This window comes from Salvelinus alpinus, chromosome 11 (assembly GCF_045679555.1).
Source record: "Salvelinus alpinus chromosome 11, SLU_Salpinus.1, whole genome shotgun sequence".
NCBI classification, from domain to species: Eukaryota; Metazoa; Chordata; class Actinopteri; order Salmoniformes; family Salmonidae; genus Salvelinus; species Salvelinus alpinus.
This window is the reverse complement of record NC_092096.1, coordinates 37014815-37034904: the sequence shown is the minus strand read 5'-3', so window position 1 is coordinate 37034904 and position 20090 is coordinate 37014815. Positions and strand designations below refer to the sequence as shown.

The following is a 20090-nucleotide window of genomic DNA, read 5'->3' as shown; positions in this document are numbered from 1 at the left end:
CAAGTCACGACATGGTGTTAACCTCTCTGGGATAGGCGGACGCATGCGTCTCACTTGGCCAATAGCCAGGGAATATGTAGAGCGCCAAATTAAAAAAAAAGATATAAAATCAAACTTTCATAAAATCACACATGTAAGATACCAAATTAAAGCTACACTCGTTGTGAATCCAGCCAACATGTCAGATTTCAAAAAGGCTTTTCGGCGAAAGGATAAGATGCTATTATCTGATGATAGCACAACAGTAAACAAAGAGAGTGTAGCATATTTCAACCCTGCAGGCGCAACACAAAACGCAGAAATAAAATATAAATCATGCCTTACCTTTGACGAGCTTCTTTTGTTGGCACTCCAATATGTCCCATAAACATCACAAATGGTCCTTTTGTTCGATTAATTCCGTCCATATATATCCAAATTGTCCATTTATTTGCCGCGTTTGATCCAGAAAAAAACAGCTTCCAATTCCAGTCACTACAAAATATCTCAAATTACCTGTAAACTTTGCCAAAACATTTCAAACTACTTTTGTAATACAACTTTATGTATTTTAAACGTTAATAATCGATCAAATTGAAGACGGGTCTATCTGTTTTCAATACCCGAGGACAACAAACGAATGCTACTTTTCTAGTCTTGCGCAACTCTCAAACAGTACACATAACATTACACTGATTCCAGATGGCCGTACTTCTTCATTGCACAAAGGAATAACCTCAACCTATTTCCAAAGACTGGTGACATCGAGTGGAAGCGGTAGAAACTGCAAACAGGTTGATTAGAAATCTAGTATCCCAATGAAAACACATTGAACAGACAGTGACCTAAAAAAAATTATAATATCTGAATGGTTAGTCCTCTGGGTTTTCCTGCTACATAAGTTCTGTTATACTCACAGATATGATTCAAACAGTTTTAGAAACTTCAGAGTGTTTTCTATTCAAATCTACTAATAATATGTATATCTTATATTCTGGGGATGAGTAGAAGGAAGTTGAAATTGGGCATGCTATTTATCCAAAAGTGAAAATGCTGCCCCCTATCCTAGAGAAGTTAATAACCAGAATTAAGTGTGTGATTTTTACTCTGTGTGATGTGAAACAAACACACAAAAAAAAACATGTCCATCATTGTCATATTTCCTAGCATGCTCTATTGCAGGGTGATTTTCATTACAGTTTTTTTCAATATCTATGTTTTTGCATGTACGTTGATTGGTTGATTAATCTTATGCTACACAAAAGACAAATAAACACATTTATCTAAACTAATCCAATCTTTTAGTAGTTGGATTTGTTACTGAGAAGATTGTTTCAATTTAGATGATGTAGGTTGTTCCATTAATTTATTGTACCACTTGTGATGATTTGCTGCATTTCTTCCGTCCAGAGGGATCGGGCGCTTTGTGTCACCTGATGAGGGACAAGATCTGTGACTTGCTTTGCTCTCCGGAGTAGGGCACCTTTGAAAGGAGTGATTACTGGGGTGGCGTTGAGGTGGAGCAACGGAAATGTACATTTCCTTGTGTCTGTGAAGCCAGCCGCTTGGTGCCAACGCAGACCCGGTGGCGACCGTGGTCGAACTGAGACGACGTTGTTTGTCCTTTTGAGTTTTTACCTAATAAAGTCATGATAAGATATGTAAGTTATACAGTGAGAGCTTTTGTGCAGAACCCACTAAGGTATTTCACATACCAAGCTTATGATCACGTGGCAAGTGTGTATGGGACAAAGGAATGTCTAGTATTGGTGGAAAAAAACTGTGTCATAATTGTGGGGCTGTCCAAGTTGATGGGGATCAGAAGTGTCTGGTGTGAGAGCGATTGAGGTTGCCAGGGTCAGAGTAGAACAGAAGGTGTCATATGCTGAGTCAGTGAAGAGAGTAGAGGATGATGGTTCAAGGGTGAGTAGGAGGAGTAGTAGGCCTTGGACAATACAGAGTGATACGAATTTGTGTTTCAGTAATGTTGGCTTCTTAGCATTCATTGCCATGGTTATCAACTGTACTGCAGAAATGGAATGTAAATCACAGAAAATAGACGTTGTGGTGGCAGCTGCAGAGAAGTACTTGGGTGTACGAGGTTGTACTGCAGAAGAATTACAAGGTGTGTTAAATGAGTCCCGTCCTCCCAGGCCGTCGGCCTGGTGTGGGATCAGTTAGGGTCAAAGTAGTGGAATGGGGTGGTGATTATTTCTATGAAATAGTTTGAAATAGGTGGATTTTTTTACTTTTAGGAACAGGAATATTTAAGAGAATTTAGTGTAGGTAGGCCGTTACTGGCCTCACACTTCAGTACATTAGGTGGCAGTGTATGCACCTTGAAGTTGGATGCGATCTGCTAACCCGATCCCAAAAAAGAAGAAGAAGAATTTATTGTACCTACCCTGGCAGTCATTCTGAATAATTCAAAGTTTCAATTGGATTTACACACCATTTTGCAAGCCCACATAAAGTGATTTGTAGGCCTGATGTGGCCTGTAGACCTAGAGTTTGCTAATACAACTGTTAGAATAGAAAACTAGGCCCTCAAAGAAAGACCTTATGATGTACAGTATTTTATAAAGAGTTACAATTTAAAGGCTAATAAGGCTGGTCCTGCTAGGAAGAACCTTTAGAGGATAAAGGGGGTTCTATGAAGAAACCTACATAGAGGCTGCAAAGGGTTTTACATTGCACCAAAAAGGGTTCCCCTAAGGGGACAAACAGAAGAACCCTATATGGTTCAACTTAGCACCTTTTTGTCTTCCACAGCTTCATGTGTTACAAATGTACAATTTTAAAATGTGCAATGGAGCAAAATATTCTGTCTTCTCGTTTCAAAAGTGGTTGAATGGCAATTTTTATCCTGTAGGCACCTGCAACTTATCACAGGTGAGATTAACGAATCGCTTGCCTCCAACCACATTAATTTGGACATTTATGACTTTGAAGTGAAAATTCTCAATTTATATTTCAATTTTTTCCCTTGGTCCTGTGCAGTTTTAAAACAAATAAATAGACCTGTGAACACCAAATGTTTTTTAAATTTCAACTCATTTTAGAAAACATTTTGAACTGTATACGTTTGGCTTGTTCCCATTTCCTCTCACCTTAGCGTGTTTGTAGATGTCCACGCAGGTTTCCACGGCAATGTTCTTGGAGCAGATGATCTCACAGTGTCGCTGAAGGGCCTCTAGTTGAAAGAATTTTGCTGCAGACAGGAGCTGTGGAAGAGAGGGAAAAGAGAGCAGAAACACACACAGTGAGAAGTGGGTTGGACTTTCTGGGTAATGAAATGAAAAAGTTGTTGATGGGGTTGAGGTCAGAGCTCTGTGCAGGCCAGTCAAGTTCTTCCACACCCAGCAGCATACCAGCCTGCATACCACCCTGCATACCACTGCTGGCTTGCTTCTGAAGCTAAGCAGGGTTGGTCCTGGTCAGTCCCTGGATGGGAGACCAGGTGCTGCTGGAAGTGGTGTTGGAGGGCCAGTAGGAGGCACTCTTTCCTCTGGTCTAAACAAAGATCCCAATGCCCCAGGGCAGTGATTGGGGACACTGCTCTGTGTAGGGTGCCGTCTTTCGGATGGGACGTTAAACGGGTGTCCTGACTCTCTGAGGTCATTAAAGATCCCATGGCACTTATCGTAAGAGTAGGGGTGTTAACCCCGGTGTCCTGGCTAAATTCCCAATCTGGCCCTCAACCATCACGGTCACCTAATAATCCCCAGTTTACAATTGGCTCATTCATCCCCCTCCTCTCCCCTGTAACTATTCCCCAGGTTGTTGCTGCAAATGAGAACGTGTTCTCAGTCAACTTACCTGGTAAAATAATGGTAAAATAAATAAAATAAAAAATAAAAAATAAAAAATCTCAAAAAAACATTCTGTATGAACCTCGCTTTGTGCACGGGGCGTTGCTATGCTGAAACAGGAAAGGGCCTTCCCCAAACTGTTGTTACAATGTTGGAAGCACAGAATTGTCTAGAATGCCATTGTATTTCCCTTCACTGGAACTATGGGGCCTAGCCGGAACCATGAAAAACAGCCCCATGCTATTATTCCTCCTCCACCAAACTTTACAGTTGGCACTATGCATTGGGGCAGGTAGCGTTCTCCTTGCATCCGGCAAACCCAGATTTACACCACTCCAGCCGACGCTTGGCATTGCGCATGGTGATCTTAGGCTTGTGTGTGGCTGCTCGCCCATGGAAACCCATTTCATGAAGCTCTTGTTCTTGTGCTGACGTTGCGTCCAGAGATAGTTTGGAACTCTGTAATGAGTGTAATGAGTGTCCAACCGAGGACAGATGATTTTTACGCACTACGCACTTCAGTCTCGTTCTGTGAGCTTGTGTGACCTACTACTATGCGGCTGAGCCGTTGTTGCTCCTAGACGTTTCCACTTTAAAATAACCACACATACAGTTGACCGGTGCAGCTCTAGCAGGGCAGAAATTTTCCGAAAATACTTGTTGGAAAGGATCCTATGATGGTGCCACGTTGAAAGTCACAGAGCTCTTCAGTAAGGCCATTCTACTGCTAATGTTTGTCTATGGAGAATGCATGACTGTGCTCGATTTTAATACACCTGTCAGCATCTGGTGTGGCTGAAATGGCCGAATCCACTAATTTGATCGGGTGTATTTTATTTAAGTGTCATTCACAAATCGGTGCCCAGCCCACAAGAGCTTATAAAACACATTTCTTGAAGTGATACAAAACACAAAACAAAACGTAATTTTACAATTTACACGCATAGATAATAATCATGGCACAGTATATACAGTATGTATGATTTGCAAACCTGCTCTGTCAGTGTAACTGTTTGAGAATGATTGTGTGACAAGTATGGCTGCATTGTCATTGAAATAAAATATATTAAAAAAAAGAAGTAATTCTTACCTCCATAATTTCAGTATTCATGATGTGCAAGGACTCAGTGCCTCCACAATACAGGTACTGCATGACCAGCTGTAAAATAGGAATGTTGTTATGACTCAAGCCTCTCAACACATTAGGAACAGCCTAAATGAATTACTGGTACTGGTAGGGTAATACTGTACCTGTTTTGCCATAATGAGAGAGTACTTAAAGAGTACAATTGAATGATTACTGACTTATATACAGTATGTCACCCTATAGCATTTAAAAAATATAGAAAGCTCTGGAGTTTTAAATTAGTTTTTTTAGGGTGCTTGAGCAGAGGGTAGTAATCTGCTCTCGATGATGAGCATGACTGCCCCCCTTTGAAGGTTTAAGATACTACATTGCTGTGGTGCGAATCCCAGTTGAACTATGAACACATTACTATAACACATTATTGCAACCTAGTTACAGTAGTACATACAGTAGGCTACCTGGAATATGTTGTACTTGACATGACTGATCTCAATGTAGGTGTTCTCTGCTGCTGGTCTGTTTTGGAGCAGGGATTTAAACCTGTATGAAATAATTAAAGAAAGGTGGGGAAGACAGGTTGTCAGAAAACAAAAGGAGTATGTCGTAGTCTGCATTAGTGACATGTGGCCAGTGCTGTACTGGTAAACACCTTCTTTTATTTTGCATGAGCATCTTTTGCAGAAAAATGCATTGAAAGTATAGGGAGCGTTACTTTATTCACCGCCAACAGCGATCAGCGTTTACCCACCAATTTTTGCATATGAAATGTCTTTGTCACTCTTATGAACATATATAACCTAACATGCACGGGGGGTGAAATAATTGATTTATAACCACCTCTGAAAAAAAAATGTTAGAAAAAATAGTTTGGGAGCGGTCTAATTGTTCAAGCACTATTTTTCTCTATTTTTTGTATAAAAATGTTTCATTGTTCAATTCCAACATACAATTATTTCACAGATTATCATGTTCAAGCATTTTTCATCAATGACTCAATTTCTTAGCTTTCTGTGGCTCACCTGGCTGAAGCAGTAAATAACAGGACTTTATGTGCATACAACGGTTTTCCTTCCACCAGGAACGTTACATCAGACATCTCCTTGTTGTTGAGGAAGTGGGGGTCTGAAAGAAGTGAAGGATAATTACTATATTTCTCCACTTCTAACACTGTGTTATATTTATCTCTATTGTTACTCAGTTAGTTTTTAATAAAGGAAATGTAGAGACATTTGTGAAATAAATTTGACTTGTGTATTCATCCATCTGGACTACTTGTCCATTTTGACCTGCATGTGACCTTTTGCAAATTACTCAGAATGGCATAGGCTGGACAGATATGCTAGCAGGATACTTAAATGGCATCCCATGTAATCTCCCGTAGAGAGTATTCTAAATGTAAACATGGCTAACTAAGCATCTCTATGAACACAAAGCTTTACTGGATTGAAGCCTCCTGTATTCATATGAATCTAACAGATGGTATGGTAATTTCAGCTACTGAGCTACTCAGCTACAGCATGTAGCTTTGGGAGCAACCTAATGAAGCTATTTAGCAAACTGTTTTTCAAATGGAATAATTACGCTCATCTCATTGCTGTTCCAAAAAGCATCTAAATTCTTCATCCTCAAAGCAAGCTTTCATTTATTGATTACACCCTCAAGACCTTCATAAGTGTAATTACAAAATTACATTATAGCAAATGCTGACTTTTATTAACAACGCTGAACATATTAGATCAAGGTCAAGGAACTAGAACACATCAACACCAGCTCATCGATAATTCAAAATCTATTTGCACTCATATTTACTCTCTCGATGGTGCTAGAGACATAAACACAATTTGTGGAATACAACTTGAACTGCCAACGTACAGTATAGCGGAACAATAATTTTCAAGCGCTAGTTTTCAAGCTTCCATTTCATTCTACACTGTTAATGATGAATGAAGATAAATTATTATTGCAATTTCTATAGGGCCACTCCTCCATCTTATCACATTTAAGCACATTTCAGAGGCACCACAAACACAAAGAGGGAGGCAAGTAACGGCTGCTTCTGCTGCCTTTCTGAACATGCATGGCGTGGGTGCAAACCGTTTCCACTCAGGAGCAACACCTTCCTTTGCTCACCAAGTCGCGAGCTCTGCTTCCTTCTGATCTCAGTGAGTTTGGGGATAGGGAAGGGCCCATAACACTGGGAGAAAATCACAGACAGCTGGCTGATCACCTCATTCTGCAGACCAGGCAAAGAGGGAGATGAGAAGACATAAATGGACATGGGAAATGTTTGGAAAAAGTTGTAAGAAGAGTTATTAAATAGAAGGCGATAGAGGTGAATGTTTTGCAATTCATGCATGAATATAATGATACAGATTGAAAAAATCATTTTATTGTGTAAGTGCTTTTACTAAAACTCAAAGCTGCTACATACAATACCAGTCAAATGTTTGGACACACCTACTCACTCAAGGGTTTTTCTTTATTTTTACTATTTTCTACATTGTAGAATAATAGTAAAGACATCAAAACTATGAAATAACACACATGGAATCATGTATAGCCAAAAAAGTGCTAAACAAATCAAAACATTTTATCTTTTATATTCTTCAAAGTAGCTAACCTTTACCTTGATGACAGCATTGCACACTCTTGGCATTCTCACAACCAGCTTCACCTGGAATGCTTGAAGGAGTTCCCACATATGCTGAGCACTTGTTGGCTGCTTTTCCTTCACTTTACGGTCCAACTCATCCCAAACCATCTCAATTGGACTGTCGTTTCTCTTTGCTTATTTGAGCAGTTCTTCACAAAATATGGACTTGGTCTTTTACCAAATAGGGCGGTCTTCTGTATACCACCACTACCTTGTCACAATACAACTGATTGGCTCAAACGCATTAAGAATGAAATTCATAAAAATTCATAAAATTTACTTTTAACAAGGCACACCTGTTAATTGAAATGCATTCCAAGTGACTACCTCATGAAGCTGGTTGAGAGAATGCCAAGAGTGTTCAAAACTGTCATCAAGGCAAAGGGTGGCTACTTTGAAGAATGTGAAATATAAAATATGTTTTGAATTTGTTAAACACTTTTTTGGTTACTACATGATTCCATGTGTGATATTTCATAATAGTCTTGATGTCTTCACTATTATTCTACAATGTAGAAAATAGTAAAAAGAAAGAAAAACCCTTGAATGAGTTGGTTTGTCCAAACTTTTGACTGGTAATGTACATGGGAAAAAATATATCTAAAAAGTATATCATACGAAGATGCATATTAAGAAAAGTCCGAAAGTAAATGATTGAGACAGATTTGCAACAGGACAAGATAGGAATTTGTACTGTAAAAAAGCAAGTGTTGGATAAGAAAAACAAGAAATGTTAATAGAAACATGTGCCATGAAAGGAGGTAGGGCCCTACATTTTTCCTGGCCACGTGACCTACAGGAAAAGTCAGACTGCACAGAACTAGTGACTGGAATTTTTCCTGGTCACATGGGTACACAACGGGAATTTAAAAAGAAAATGTTTTGGAAACAAAAAATGTATAGGAATGTTTCTTATTGGAAAAGTCCACGTAGTCCTTCCCTGTTTCAGTCTGTTTTCTTCTGTTTGGTCCCTAATGAACATGACCATGGTGGACAGGGAATTCCAGAGCCTTAAATTGGGGAGGACACACAATCACATCACCTTGCTGGCATGGAGGATCTGGAACATAAGTGGCAGGCCATGGGTGATGATCTCCTCAGTGTACTCCTCCTCCTGGATGCAGCTGAAGTCCTTGAGCAGACCCTGGATCAGTGGGCGCCGGTGTTCCAGGAAACAGGTGCGCAGAGACTCCAGCCAAGTGTGCAGGGTCCAGGGGACACCTGGGAAGACCAGCAGCAGTCAATAAATAACAAAAAAGTAAATACTGTAGCTGCTAGCTACTACACCAGCAGGAAAAGCAATTAGCTCAAAAATGTCTAAAGCACTGACCATACCTGCCTCACTCTATAATGGTGAGGGATGAGCTTAAAGTGCAGCTGTTGCTGTCTGTGGTGTATATGGAGTGGTGGTGCAGTTTTTGCATTGGCACTCAGTTGTGGATATCTATGGTGGTCTTGTACAGTCCATGGACTCACCTAATCAGTGAATGTCTACTATACTGTATGATGGCAGTGCATTAGCATTATTTTGATCGGTGATGATTGCCGTGCGCAGCATAAACACAGCTCCCAGCGGTGGGCGTCTACAGTGAGGCATTTCTGAGTAATACCACGTTCACATGCTAGTCGTAACTAGAAAACTCAACATTTTATGACTTGCTAACTGGTTGAAACCGGCACACGTATAATTACAACCAGTTAGCAAGTCAAAAATGTCAGAGTTTCCTAGTTCCGACTAACACTTGAATGCGGTATCAGACCTGGGTCAAATCCATACATCAAATACTTTCAAATACTTGATGTTGTCACAGCCGTCAAAAGGAGGAGACCAAGGCGCAGCGTGGTATGCATACATTCTTCTTTATTCTATGAATGAACAATAAACAAAACTATCAAAATAACAAAACGAACCGTGAAGCTATACAAACTAGTGCTAACAGGCAACTACACATAGACAAGAACCCACGAACACAAAAGGGAAAATGGCTACCTAAACATGATCCCCAATCAGAGACAACGATAAACAGCTGCCTCTGATTGGGAACCATAGACATATAAATCACCTAGACCTACAACAACCCTAGACAATACAAAACGAACGTACCCACCCTAGTCACACCCTGACCTAACCAAAATATAAAGAAAACAGAGATAACTCAGGTCAGGGCGTGACAGTACCCCCCATCCAAAGGTGCGGACTCCCGGCCGCAAACCTGAACCTATAGGGGAGGGTCCGGGTGGGCATCTACCCTCGGTGGCGGCTCCAGTTCTGGACGCAGCCCCCCCTCCTTACACTGATCCCTCCGCCTTTGTCTATCCGGACCGTCGATCATCGCCGGAGGCTCTGGACTGCGGATCGTCACCGGAAGCCCCGGACTGGGAACCGTCGCTGGAGACCCCGGACTGGGGACCATCGCTGGAGACCCCGGGCTGGGGACCGTCGCTGGAGACCCCGGGCTGGGGACCGTCGCTGGAGACCCCGAGCTGGGGACCATCGCTGGAGACCCCAGGCTGGGGACCGTCGCTGAATACCCCGGACTGGGGATCGTTGCTGGAGGCTCCGGACTGGAGATTGCCGCTGGAGACCCCGGACTGGGGACCGTCGCTGGATGTTCCGGACTGTGGCACGTCGTTGGAGGTTCCGGACTGTGGCCCGTCACAGGAGGTTCCAAACTGTGGCCCGTCATAGGAGGTTCCGGACTGTGGCCCGTCGTTGGAGGTTCCGGACTGTGGCCCGTCGTTGGAGGTTCCGGACTGTGGCCCGTCGTTGGAGGTTCCGGACTGTGGCCCGTCGTTGGAGGTTCCGGACTGTGGCCCGTCGTTGGAGGTTCCGGACTGTGGCCCGTCGTTGGAGGTTCCGGACTGTGGCCCGTCGTTGTAGGTTCCGGACTGTGGCCCGTCGTTGTAGGTTCCGGACTGTGAAACGTCGCCGGAAGCTCTGGACTGGGTACTGTCGCCGGAAGCTCTGGACTGGGTACTGTCGCCGGAAGCTCTGGACTGGGTTCTGTCGCCGGAAGCTCTGGACTGGGTTCTGTCGCCGGAAGCTCTGGACTGGGTACTGTCGCCGGAAGCTCTGGTCTGTGGCAGCGCACTGGAAGCCTGATGCATGGTGCCGGAACTGGTGGTACCGGGCTGAGGACACGCACCTCAGGGCGAGTGCGGGGAAGAGGCACAGGCCGTACTGGACTGTGGAAGCGCACTGGAGGCCTGATGCGTGGTGCCGGAATTGGTGGTACCGGGCTGAGGACACGCACCTCAGGGCGAGTGCGGGGAAGAGGCAACAGGCCGTACTGGACTGTGGAAGCGCACTGGAGGCCTGATGCGTGGTGCCGGCACTGGTGGTACCAGGCTGGGGACACGCACCTCAGGGCGAGTGCGAGAGGAGGCACAGGACGTACTGGAGGCACACTGGAGATCTAGAGCGTATAGCTGGCACAATGCGTCCTGGCTGGATGCTCACTTGAGCCGGCAGGTGCGAAGAGCTGGAATAGAGCGCACCGGGCTATGAATGCGAACTGGAGACACCTTGTGCATCACTGCGTAACACGGTGTCTGACCAGTCACACGCTCTCCAGCACGCCCGCTCTGCAGCGCTCTCCATGCTAGCACCTCTCTCCGGAATCGTGCGTCGAACTCCTAATCCGACTCCCTGAATGGCTCTATGTGCCCCCCCAAAAAAACTTCTTGGGGTTTCTGTGGCCTACCTCGTTGGTATTTCTCCTCGTAATATCGCCGTTCCTCTGTAGCTGCCTCTTTTTCCTCCCTCGGAAGGCGATATTCCACAGCCTGCGTCCAGGATCCTGCTCCATCCAAAATCCCCTCCCAGGTCATTCCTCCTTAACATGCTGCTTGGTCCTTTTATGGTGGGTTCTTCTGTCACGGCCGTCAAAAGAAGGAGACCAAGGCGCAGCGTGGTATGCGTGAAGCTATACAAATGAGTGCTAACAGGCAAGTACACATAGACAAGAACCCACGAACACAAAAGGGAAAATGGCTACCTAAATATGATCCCCAATCAGAGACAACAATAAACAGCTGCCTTTGATTGGGAACCATATCAGGCCACCATAGACATATAAATCACCTAGACCTACAACAACCCTAGACAATACAAAACTAACGTACCCACCCTAGTCACACCCTGACCTAACCAAAATATAAAGAAAACAGAGATAACTCAGGTCAGGGCGTGACAGATGTACACCTGATTAAGCTGCATTTTTGGGACTGTTCCATTCGCTCCATTGTACCAAACAAGTCTAGTGCACTTTAAGTTTTTGAAAGTGTTTGACATATAGTGTTTGGTGCGGGGTGGTGTGCATGTTAACTCTGACCTAAACTGCGGATGTCTATGGTGATGTCCACATGGCCGTGCTCAGTGCTATGGTACATGGCCTCTCTCAAGGCCCTCAGTTTTGCCTTTGCTGTTCGTTGGAGGGTTCCGACGGCTTGGGGAGGTTTCTTCTTCCCGGTCACCGAGCTCTCTGCCAGGATCTCCTCCAGGGAGAGGACGTCATCCTTTTCTTTCTCTCCATGGGACAGAAGCTTCCGGAACACATTCCTAAAAGGGGAAGGTTTGTAATGTCGTATTTACACTCACACACCTATCATTTTACCAGATGCAAGGAGAAAAACGGTAAGCTGAGTAGAAAAGAAACCCCAACATCTTAGGGCTAGGAGGCAGTATTTTCACGTCCGGCTGAAAAGCGTGCCCAAAGTAAACTGCATGCTACTCAGGCCCAGAGGCTAGGATATGCATATAATTGTTAGAAAACACTCTAAAGTTTCTAAAACTGTTAAAATAGTGTCTGTGAGTATAACAGAACTGATATGGCGGTCGAAAACCTGAGAAAAATCCATCCAGGATAAAACAATTGAGGTAACTGTGTTTTCAATTATTTTCTATGGGAACCTAGATGTCTGTTGCACTTGGTTGCAGTTCCTATTGCTTCCACTAGATGTCAGCAGTCTTTAGAAATTGGTTAATGTTTTTCTTTAGAGAAATTAAGAAGTACGGCTGTTCAGAACAAGGGTCCAGCCTGGTGTACTTTTTTGTTTGGTGCGTGCGACCTCGCTACACTTTTATTTTAGCCGCAATTGAACACAGTTTATTCCGTCTTAAATTTTATCGATTATTTACATTAAAAAATACCTAAAGTTGGATTAGAAAAGTTGTTTGAAATACGTTTACAGGTAATGTATTAGATTATTTGTAGTCATGTTGGTCGAGTTGGAACTGGTGTTTTTCTGTATAAATTGACATTTTGGGAATGTAACAACAGAATTTATCGAACAAAAGGACGGTTTGTGATGTTTATGGGTCATTTAGGAGTGCCAACAGAAGAAGATCTTCAAAGGTAAGGCATGAATTATATCGTTATTTCTGAGATTTGTGTCACGCCTGGCGGGTTGAAATATGAATGTCGTGTTTGTTTGGTGGGATGCTATCCTCAGATAATTGCATGGTTTACTTTCGCCGTAAATCCTTTTTGAAATCTGACACGTTGGCTGGATTAACAACAAGTGTAGCTTTAATTTGATGTATTGCATGTGTGATTGTAAGAAAGTTTAATATTTCTAATATATATTTTTTAATTTCGCACTCTGCAATTTCACTGGATGTTGTCGAAACGTTCCGCTAGTGGAACCCCAAGCCGTAAATGTTCCTCAATATACACAAAATACCCCATAATGACAAAACAAAAACAGTCCATAGAGCTCTGAGATCGGATTGTGTCGAGGCACAGATCTGTGGTAGGGTGCCAAAACATTTCTGCAGCATTGAATGTTCCCAAGAACACAGTGCCCTCCATCATTCTTAAATGGAAGAAGGCTGAAACCACCATGACTTTTCCTAGAGCTGGCCGCACGGCCAAACTGAGCATTTGGGGGAGAAGGGCCTTGGTCAGGGAGGTGACGAAGAACCTGATTGCCACACTGACAGAACTCCAGAGTTCCTCTGTGGAGATCGGGAAACCTTCCAGAAAGACAACCATCTCTGCAGCACTCCACCAATCAGGCCTTCATGGTAGTGGCCAGATGGAAGCGACTCCTCAGTAAAAGGCACGACAGCCCGCTTGGAGTTTGTCAAAAGGCACCTAAAGGTCTCTCATACCATGAGAAACAACATTCTCTGGTCTGATGAAACCAAGATTGAACTCTTTGGCCTGAATGCCAAGCGTCACGTCTGGAGGAAACCTGGCACCATCCCTACGGTGAAGCATGGTGGTGGCAGCATCATGCTGTGGGGATGTTTTTCAGTGGCAGGGACTGGGAGACGAGTCAGGATCGAGAGAAAGATGAACGGAGCAAAGTACAGAGAGATCCTTGGTGAAAACCTGCTCCAGAGTGCTCAGGACCTCAGACTGGGGCAAAGGTTCACCTTCCAACAGGACAACTACCCTAAGCAGAGCCAAGACAACGCAGGAGTGACATCAGGACAAGTCTCTGAATGTCCTTGAGCCCGGACTTGAACCCAATCTAACATCTCTGAAGAGACCTGCAAATAGCTGTACATTGACGCTCCCCATCCAACCTGACAGACCTTGAGAGGATCTGAAGAGAAGAATGGGAGGAACTCCCCAAATACAGGTGTGCCAAGCTTGTAGCGTCACAGCCAAGAAGAGTCGAGGCTGTATTCGCCGCAAAAGGTGCTTCAATAAAGTACTGGGTAAAGGGTCTAATTACTTATTTAAATGTGATAATTACATTTTACATTTTTTACAAATTTGAAAAGAATAAAACGTTTTTCTTTGTCATTATGGGGTAGTGTGTGTAGATTGACGGGGGAAAACAATTTTATAAATTTAGATTAAGGCTATAATGTGACAAAATGTGGGAAAAGTCAAGGGGTCTGGCACTGTATAGCCTAAAGTCTAAGAATGTACGTATATAAAGTTGAAGTCGGAAGTTTACATACACTTAGGTTGGAGTCATTAAAACTTGTTTTTCAACCACTCCACACATTTCTTGTTAATTAACAAACTATAGTTTTGGCAAGTCGGTTGTGCATGACACAAGTAATTTTTCCAACAATTGTTTACAGACAGATTATTTCACTTATAATTCACTGTATCCCAATTCCAGTGGGATAGAAGTTTACATACACTAAGTTGACTGTGCCTTTAAACAGCTTGGAAAATTCCAGAAAATGATGTCATGGCTTTAGAAGCTTCTGATATGCTAATTGACATCATTTGAGTCAAATGGAGGTGTACCTGTTGATGTATTTCAAGGCCTAGCTTTAAACTCAGTGCCTCTTTGCCTTACATCATGGGGAAATCAAAAGAAATCAGCCAAGACCTCAGAAAACAAATTGTAGACCTCTGTCTGGTTCATCCTTGGGAGCAATTTCCGAACGCCTGAAGGTACCACGTTTATCTGTACAAACAATAGTACACAGGTATAAACACCATGGGACCATGCAGCCGTCATTACCGCTCAGGAAGGAGACGCTTCTGTCTCCTAGAGATGAATTTACTTTGGTGCAAGAAGTGCAAATCAATCCCAGAACAACAGCAAAGGACCTTGTTAAGATGCTGGAGGAAACCGGTACAAAAGTATCTATATCCACAGTAAAACGAGTCCTATTTCGACATAACCTGAAAGTCCGCTCAGCAAGGAAGAAGCCACTGCTCCAAAACCACCATAAAAAAAGCCTGACTATGGTTTGCAACTGCACATGGGGACAAAGATCTTACTTTTTGTAGAAATGTTCTCTGGTCTGATGAATCAAAAATAGAACTGTTTGGCCATAATGACCATGTTTGGAGGAAAAAGGGGGAGTCTTGCAAGCCGAAGAACATCATCCCAACTGTGAAGCACGGGGGTGGCAGCATCATGTTGTGGGGGTGCTTTGCTGCAGGAGGTACTGGTGTGGAATGAGTAAGGAAAATTAGGTGGATATATTGAAGCAACATCTCAAGACATCAGTCAGGAAGTTGGAGCTTGGTCGCAAATGGGTCTTCCAAATGGACAATGACCAACAAGCATACTTCAAACATTGTGGCAAAATGGCTTAAGGACAACAAAGTCAAGGATTTGGAATGGCCATCACAAAGCCCTGACCTCAATCCTATAGAAAATTTGTGGGCAGAACTGAAAAAGCGTGTGCGAGAAAGGAGGCCTACAAACCTGACTCAGTTACACCAGCTCTGTCAGGAGGAATGGGCCAAATTTCACCCAACTTATTGTGGGAAGCTTGTGGAAGGCTACCCAAAACGTTTCACCCAAGTTGAACAATTTAAAGGCAATGCTACCAAATACAAATTTTAGTGTGTGTAAACTTCTGACCCACTGGGGATGTGAAGAAAGAAATAAAAGCTGAAATAAATAATTCTCTCTACTATTATTCTGACATTTCACATTCTTAAATTAAAGTGGTGATCCTAACTGACCTAAGACAGGGAATTTTTAATAGGATTAAATGTCAGGAATTATGAAAAACTGAGTTTAAATGTGTTTGGCTAAGGTGTATGTAAACTTCCGACTTCAACTGTAGACACCACTATTGAATCTTGAATGTCAAATGTGATGATGTCTGCCTACAAGAAGTTGGTTGCTGACTGCAAGAACACCTGTCAAGACCTGCAGTTGTCTCTCAGGGCCCCTACTGAACCAGCAATCAAAGTCATCAGCATGCATTACAGCTTTGATTTTACTCAACAAGTAAGCAAAATTTCCTCCTTTATAATGATTTAGGACATACTGTAGATAGATATTCACTTACATTTTTTAAATATATATATATGTATATATGGGAGGCAGGCAAATGCCTTTCACTGAGATGTGTAAGGAGACTGACGGGTGAGACAATTCATTTGAATTCATCTTAATGTTATTTTGTTGTTTGCAGGTGCACTATCCTTCTGACCCTATGCAGCCAGGCTCCATCTAATTTTTAACTCCTTGCAAGTGTGTCATGTTTTGTTTTGTGTCTGCTGTGAGTTGGGAAAAAACGTGTGGACCTGAATTTTGATAACTGCAGTGGCCAAAACAAGAACAAGTTTGTGCTCTGGTAATGTGCCTGGCAGACCATGCACAAGCTCCACCACAGTCGGGACCTTCACTTCCTGATCACAGGCAACACCAAGTTTGCCCCCGACTGGTGCTTCGGCCTCATCAAACAGAGCTTCAGAAAGACCAGAGTGAACAATTTGTCTGAGATTTCTGGTGTTGTGAAGGACAGCACTGTGACAAGGGTCAACATCCCACAGCTGGTTGGACTGCAGCGCAGCACTGACATCCTTCCTCCCATAGATGGTCTGCCTGTACAAGCACCACCTGGACTGGACACAGCTAGACAAACGTATCTTTTTGAGAAGATCAGGGAATTTTGCAACGAAGAGGCTATGGACATCACATGCCCTGCAGCAAAGTCAAGGGCAGTATAGAAACAGGCTCTCCGAATATAGATTCCCTGGTTCGGACGGACCACTCATCAGCAGTGCCTCTATTCACATAACTCTCTCCTAACACATACGCCATATGTTGCTGCTATTATTTTCATCCGCTGCTCAGCCACTTTACCCTGATTGTATGCATATAACTACCTCATCTATCACTGATATCGTTCTTGTACATACTGTATATTATTTTATTTATATTGACACTATTTCTGATATTGCTACTATGCAAGTAACTATTTGGCTGTACCATTTACACCTTCTTTAGAGACCCATACATTTAGCATGATGTGGCGGCGGGTTATAGCATTTCTTTCACATGACCCATCAATTTAGACAAGTGTGTCTGGGTAAGCGTCATATAATATTTATAAAATATTTTTATCTGGACACTTTCTGTTTACCTGGAACTTTTTCTTATGGTAGGCTACTACTTTTTCCACTTTTTGTCTTAATCTTTACTACATTACATATAGCACATGAATCATTAAAGAGACGGGTGGGGCTGGCTTAAGAGGGTGTGAACAGTGCTGAATGGGTGTAGACAAAGGAGAGTTCTCCAGGGCGGCAGGTAGCCTGGCAGGTAGGAGCGTTGGGCCAGTAACTGAAGGGGCGTCAGAGCCGGTGTAGTAGGATTCAATCTTAGTCCTGTATTGACGCTTTGCCTGTTTGATGGTTCATATGAGGGTGTAGTGGGATTTTTTATAAGCTTCTGGAGTTCGATGTCCTGCTCCTAGAGCTTCTCCTTGACACGTATCTGTAAAGGCCTATTTTCAGTCTCCTCCCTGCTGGCGGTGGATGGATTCTCTGAGGGTCCAGGAGAAGGACTTCCCTCAAATAGGGGTACCACGTCGTGCTTGAGGCATAATAGCTGATATATCAATTGTCGGTGTGACAGGTCTTGACAGCAGTGCCAGTGATGCAAAGGTGTATAAAGACATTTCTAATGTCTCTGACATGTCATTCTGGGCATCCTGTTCCTTTGTCTAATCCAGCATATCTCTTATTGTCACATCAAACTACAAGAGTGAAGAGAGAAAACAAGTGTCAGTGTCCATCAAATGCTACTACATCCTGTGTATTCTTCCTGACAATACCGACATGTTCAATGAAAATACTTCACAACAATCAATATTTTATGTAGGACTACAAGCAATAAAGATGACCCAACTGTCTCTATGCCAATAATATTGCACACCCCAAGGTAATATTACATGTATATTATGTGCTAGATCTGTTTGCTACTTACACTGGTCTAACGTTGACGGTGAATCACATAATCTAGGTATCTCAAAAGCTAACACCGCTTGCGTGTCAAAGCTTTGTTCCCACTTGGCTTTGGTTTTAGCAATTGTGTGTACTGTGTCCTCAGTGACCTCCTCCAAAAAATATATATACAGTACCAGGCAAAAGTTTGTACACACCTACTCATTATTTTTACTATTTTCTACATTGTAGAATAATAGTAAAGACATCAAAACTATGAAATAACACATATGGAATCATGTAATAATCAAAGTGTTAAGCAAATCAAAATATATTTTAGATTCTTCAAAGTAGCCACCCTTTACCTTGATGACAGCTTTGCACACTCTTGGTATTCTCTCAACCAGATTCACATGGAATATTTTTCAAAAGTCTTGAAAGAGTTCCCACATATGCCAAGCACTTGTTGGCTGCTTTTCCTTCACTCTGAGGTCCTAGCCATCCCAAACCATCTCAATTGGGTTGAGGTCGGGTGATTGTAGACCAGGTCATCTGATGCAGCACTCCATCACTCTCCTTCTTGATCAAATAGCCCTTGAAAAACAAATGATATTCCCACTAGGCGCTGTGGTAGCCATGCTGATTAAGTCTGCCTTGAATTCTAAATAATAACATACAGTGTCACCAGCAAAGCACCCCCACACCACAACACCTCCTCCTCCATGCTTCACGGTGGGCTCCACAAATGAGGAGATCATCCGTTCACCTACTCTGCGTCTCACAAAGACATGGTGGTTGGAACCAAAAACCGCACATTTGGACACATCAGACCAAAGGGCAGATTTCCACCGGTCTAATGTCCATTACTCGTGATTCTTGGCCCAACAGTTGATGTTGAGATGTGTCTGTTACTTGAACTCTGTGAAGTATTTATTTCAGCTGCAATTTCTGAGGCTGGTAACTCTGATTAACTTATCCTCTGCAGCAGAGGTAACTCTGGGTCTTCCTTTCCTATGGCGGTCCTAATGCGAGCCAGTTTCATCATAGCACTTGATGGTTTTTGTGACTGTACTTGAAGAAACTTCTTGAAATTTTCCGTATTGACAGACCTTTATGTCTTATAGTAATGATGGACTTTTGTTTCTCTTTGCTTATTTGAGCTGTTCTTGCCATATTATAGACTTGGTCTTTTACCAAATAGGGCTATCTTCTGTATACCAGCCCTACCTTATCACAACACAACTAATTGCCTCAAACGCATTAACCTTTATAGAGTCACAAACCCGGATCCGGGATCCCCCCCATCAAAAAAGCTGACTAGCATAGCCTAGCCTAAAGCCACAGGGATATCATATAATCAAATGTTCATGAAATCACAAGTCCAAGACACCAAATGAAAGATACAGATCTTGTGAATCCAGCCATCATTTCCGATTTTTTAAATGTTTTACAGGGAAGACACAATATGTATTTCTATTAGCTAACCACCATAGCAAAAGACACAACCTTTTTTTTATCCACCATTTTTTTCCTGCATCAGTAGCTATCACTAATTCGACTAAATAAAGATATATATAGCCACTAACCACGAAACAACTTCATAAGATGACAGTCTGATAACATATTTATGGTATAGGATATGTTTTTTTAGAAATATTTGCATTTTTCAGGTATAAATCACAGTTGTACATTACAGCTGCAATCTGAAATAGCGTTGGAAGCAGCCGGAATAATTACAGAGACCGACGTCAATTACCAAAATACTCATCCTAAAACATTTCAGAAAAATACACAGCCTACAGCAATCGAAAGACACAGATCTTGTGAATCCAGACAATGTTTCAGATTTTCTAAGTGTTTTACAGGGAAGACACAATATGTAAATCTATTAGCTAACCACGATAGCAAAAGACACAACTTTTTTTCTCCACCATTTTTTTCCTGCATCA

At 42.6% G+C, this 20090-nt stretch overlaps 1 protein-coding gene and 1 long non-coding RNA gene across 5 annotated transcripts in view; one reads left to right on the top strand and one right to left on the bottom strand.

Annotated features, from left to right (window-relative positions):
• Window positions 1–20090, top strand: part of LOC139534105 (uncharacterized) — a 982995-nt gene that overhangs the window by 782931 nt on the left and 179974 nt on the right. The window lies entirely within an intron of this gene.
• Window positions 1–20090, bottom strand: part of LOC139534095 (ankyrin repeat and BTB/POZ domain-containing protein 3-A-like) — a 188030-nt gene that overhangs the window by 3852 nt on the left and 164088 nt on the right. For all 4 annotated transcript variants that reach the window (XM_071332848.1, XM_071332846.1, XM_071332847.1 and 1 more), the window contains 7 exons: window positions 11866–12092; window positions 8574–8752; window positions 7009–7111; window positions 5898–6000; window positions 5337–5418; window positions 4882–4950; window positions 3090–3203 (listed from right to left, as the gene is read on the bottom strand). In XM_071332848.1, coding sequence (XP_071188949.1) covers window positions 3090–3203; window positions 4882–4950; window positions 5337–5418; window positions 5898–6000; window positions 7009–7111; window positions 8574–8752; window positions 11866–12092 — 877 coding nt within the window. The remainder of the gene's footprint in view (window positions 1–3089; window positions 3204–4881; window positions 4951–5336; window positions 5419–5897; window positions 6001–7008; window positions 7112–8573; window positions 8753–11865; window positions 12093–20090) is intronic.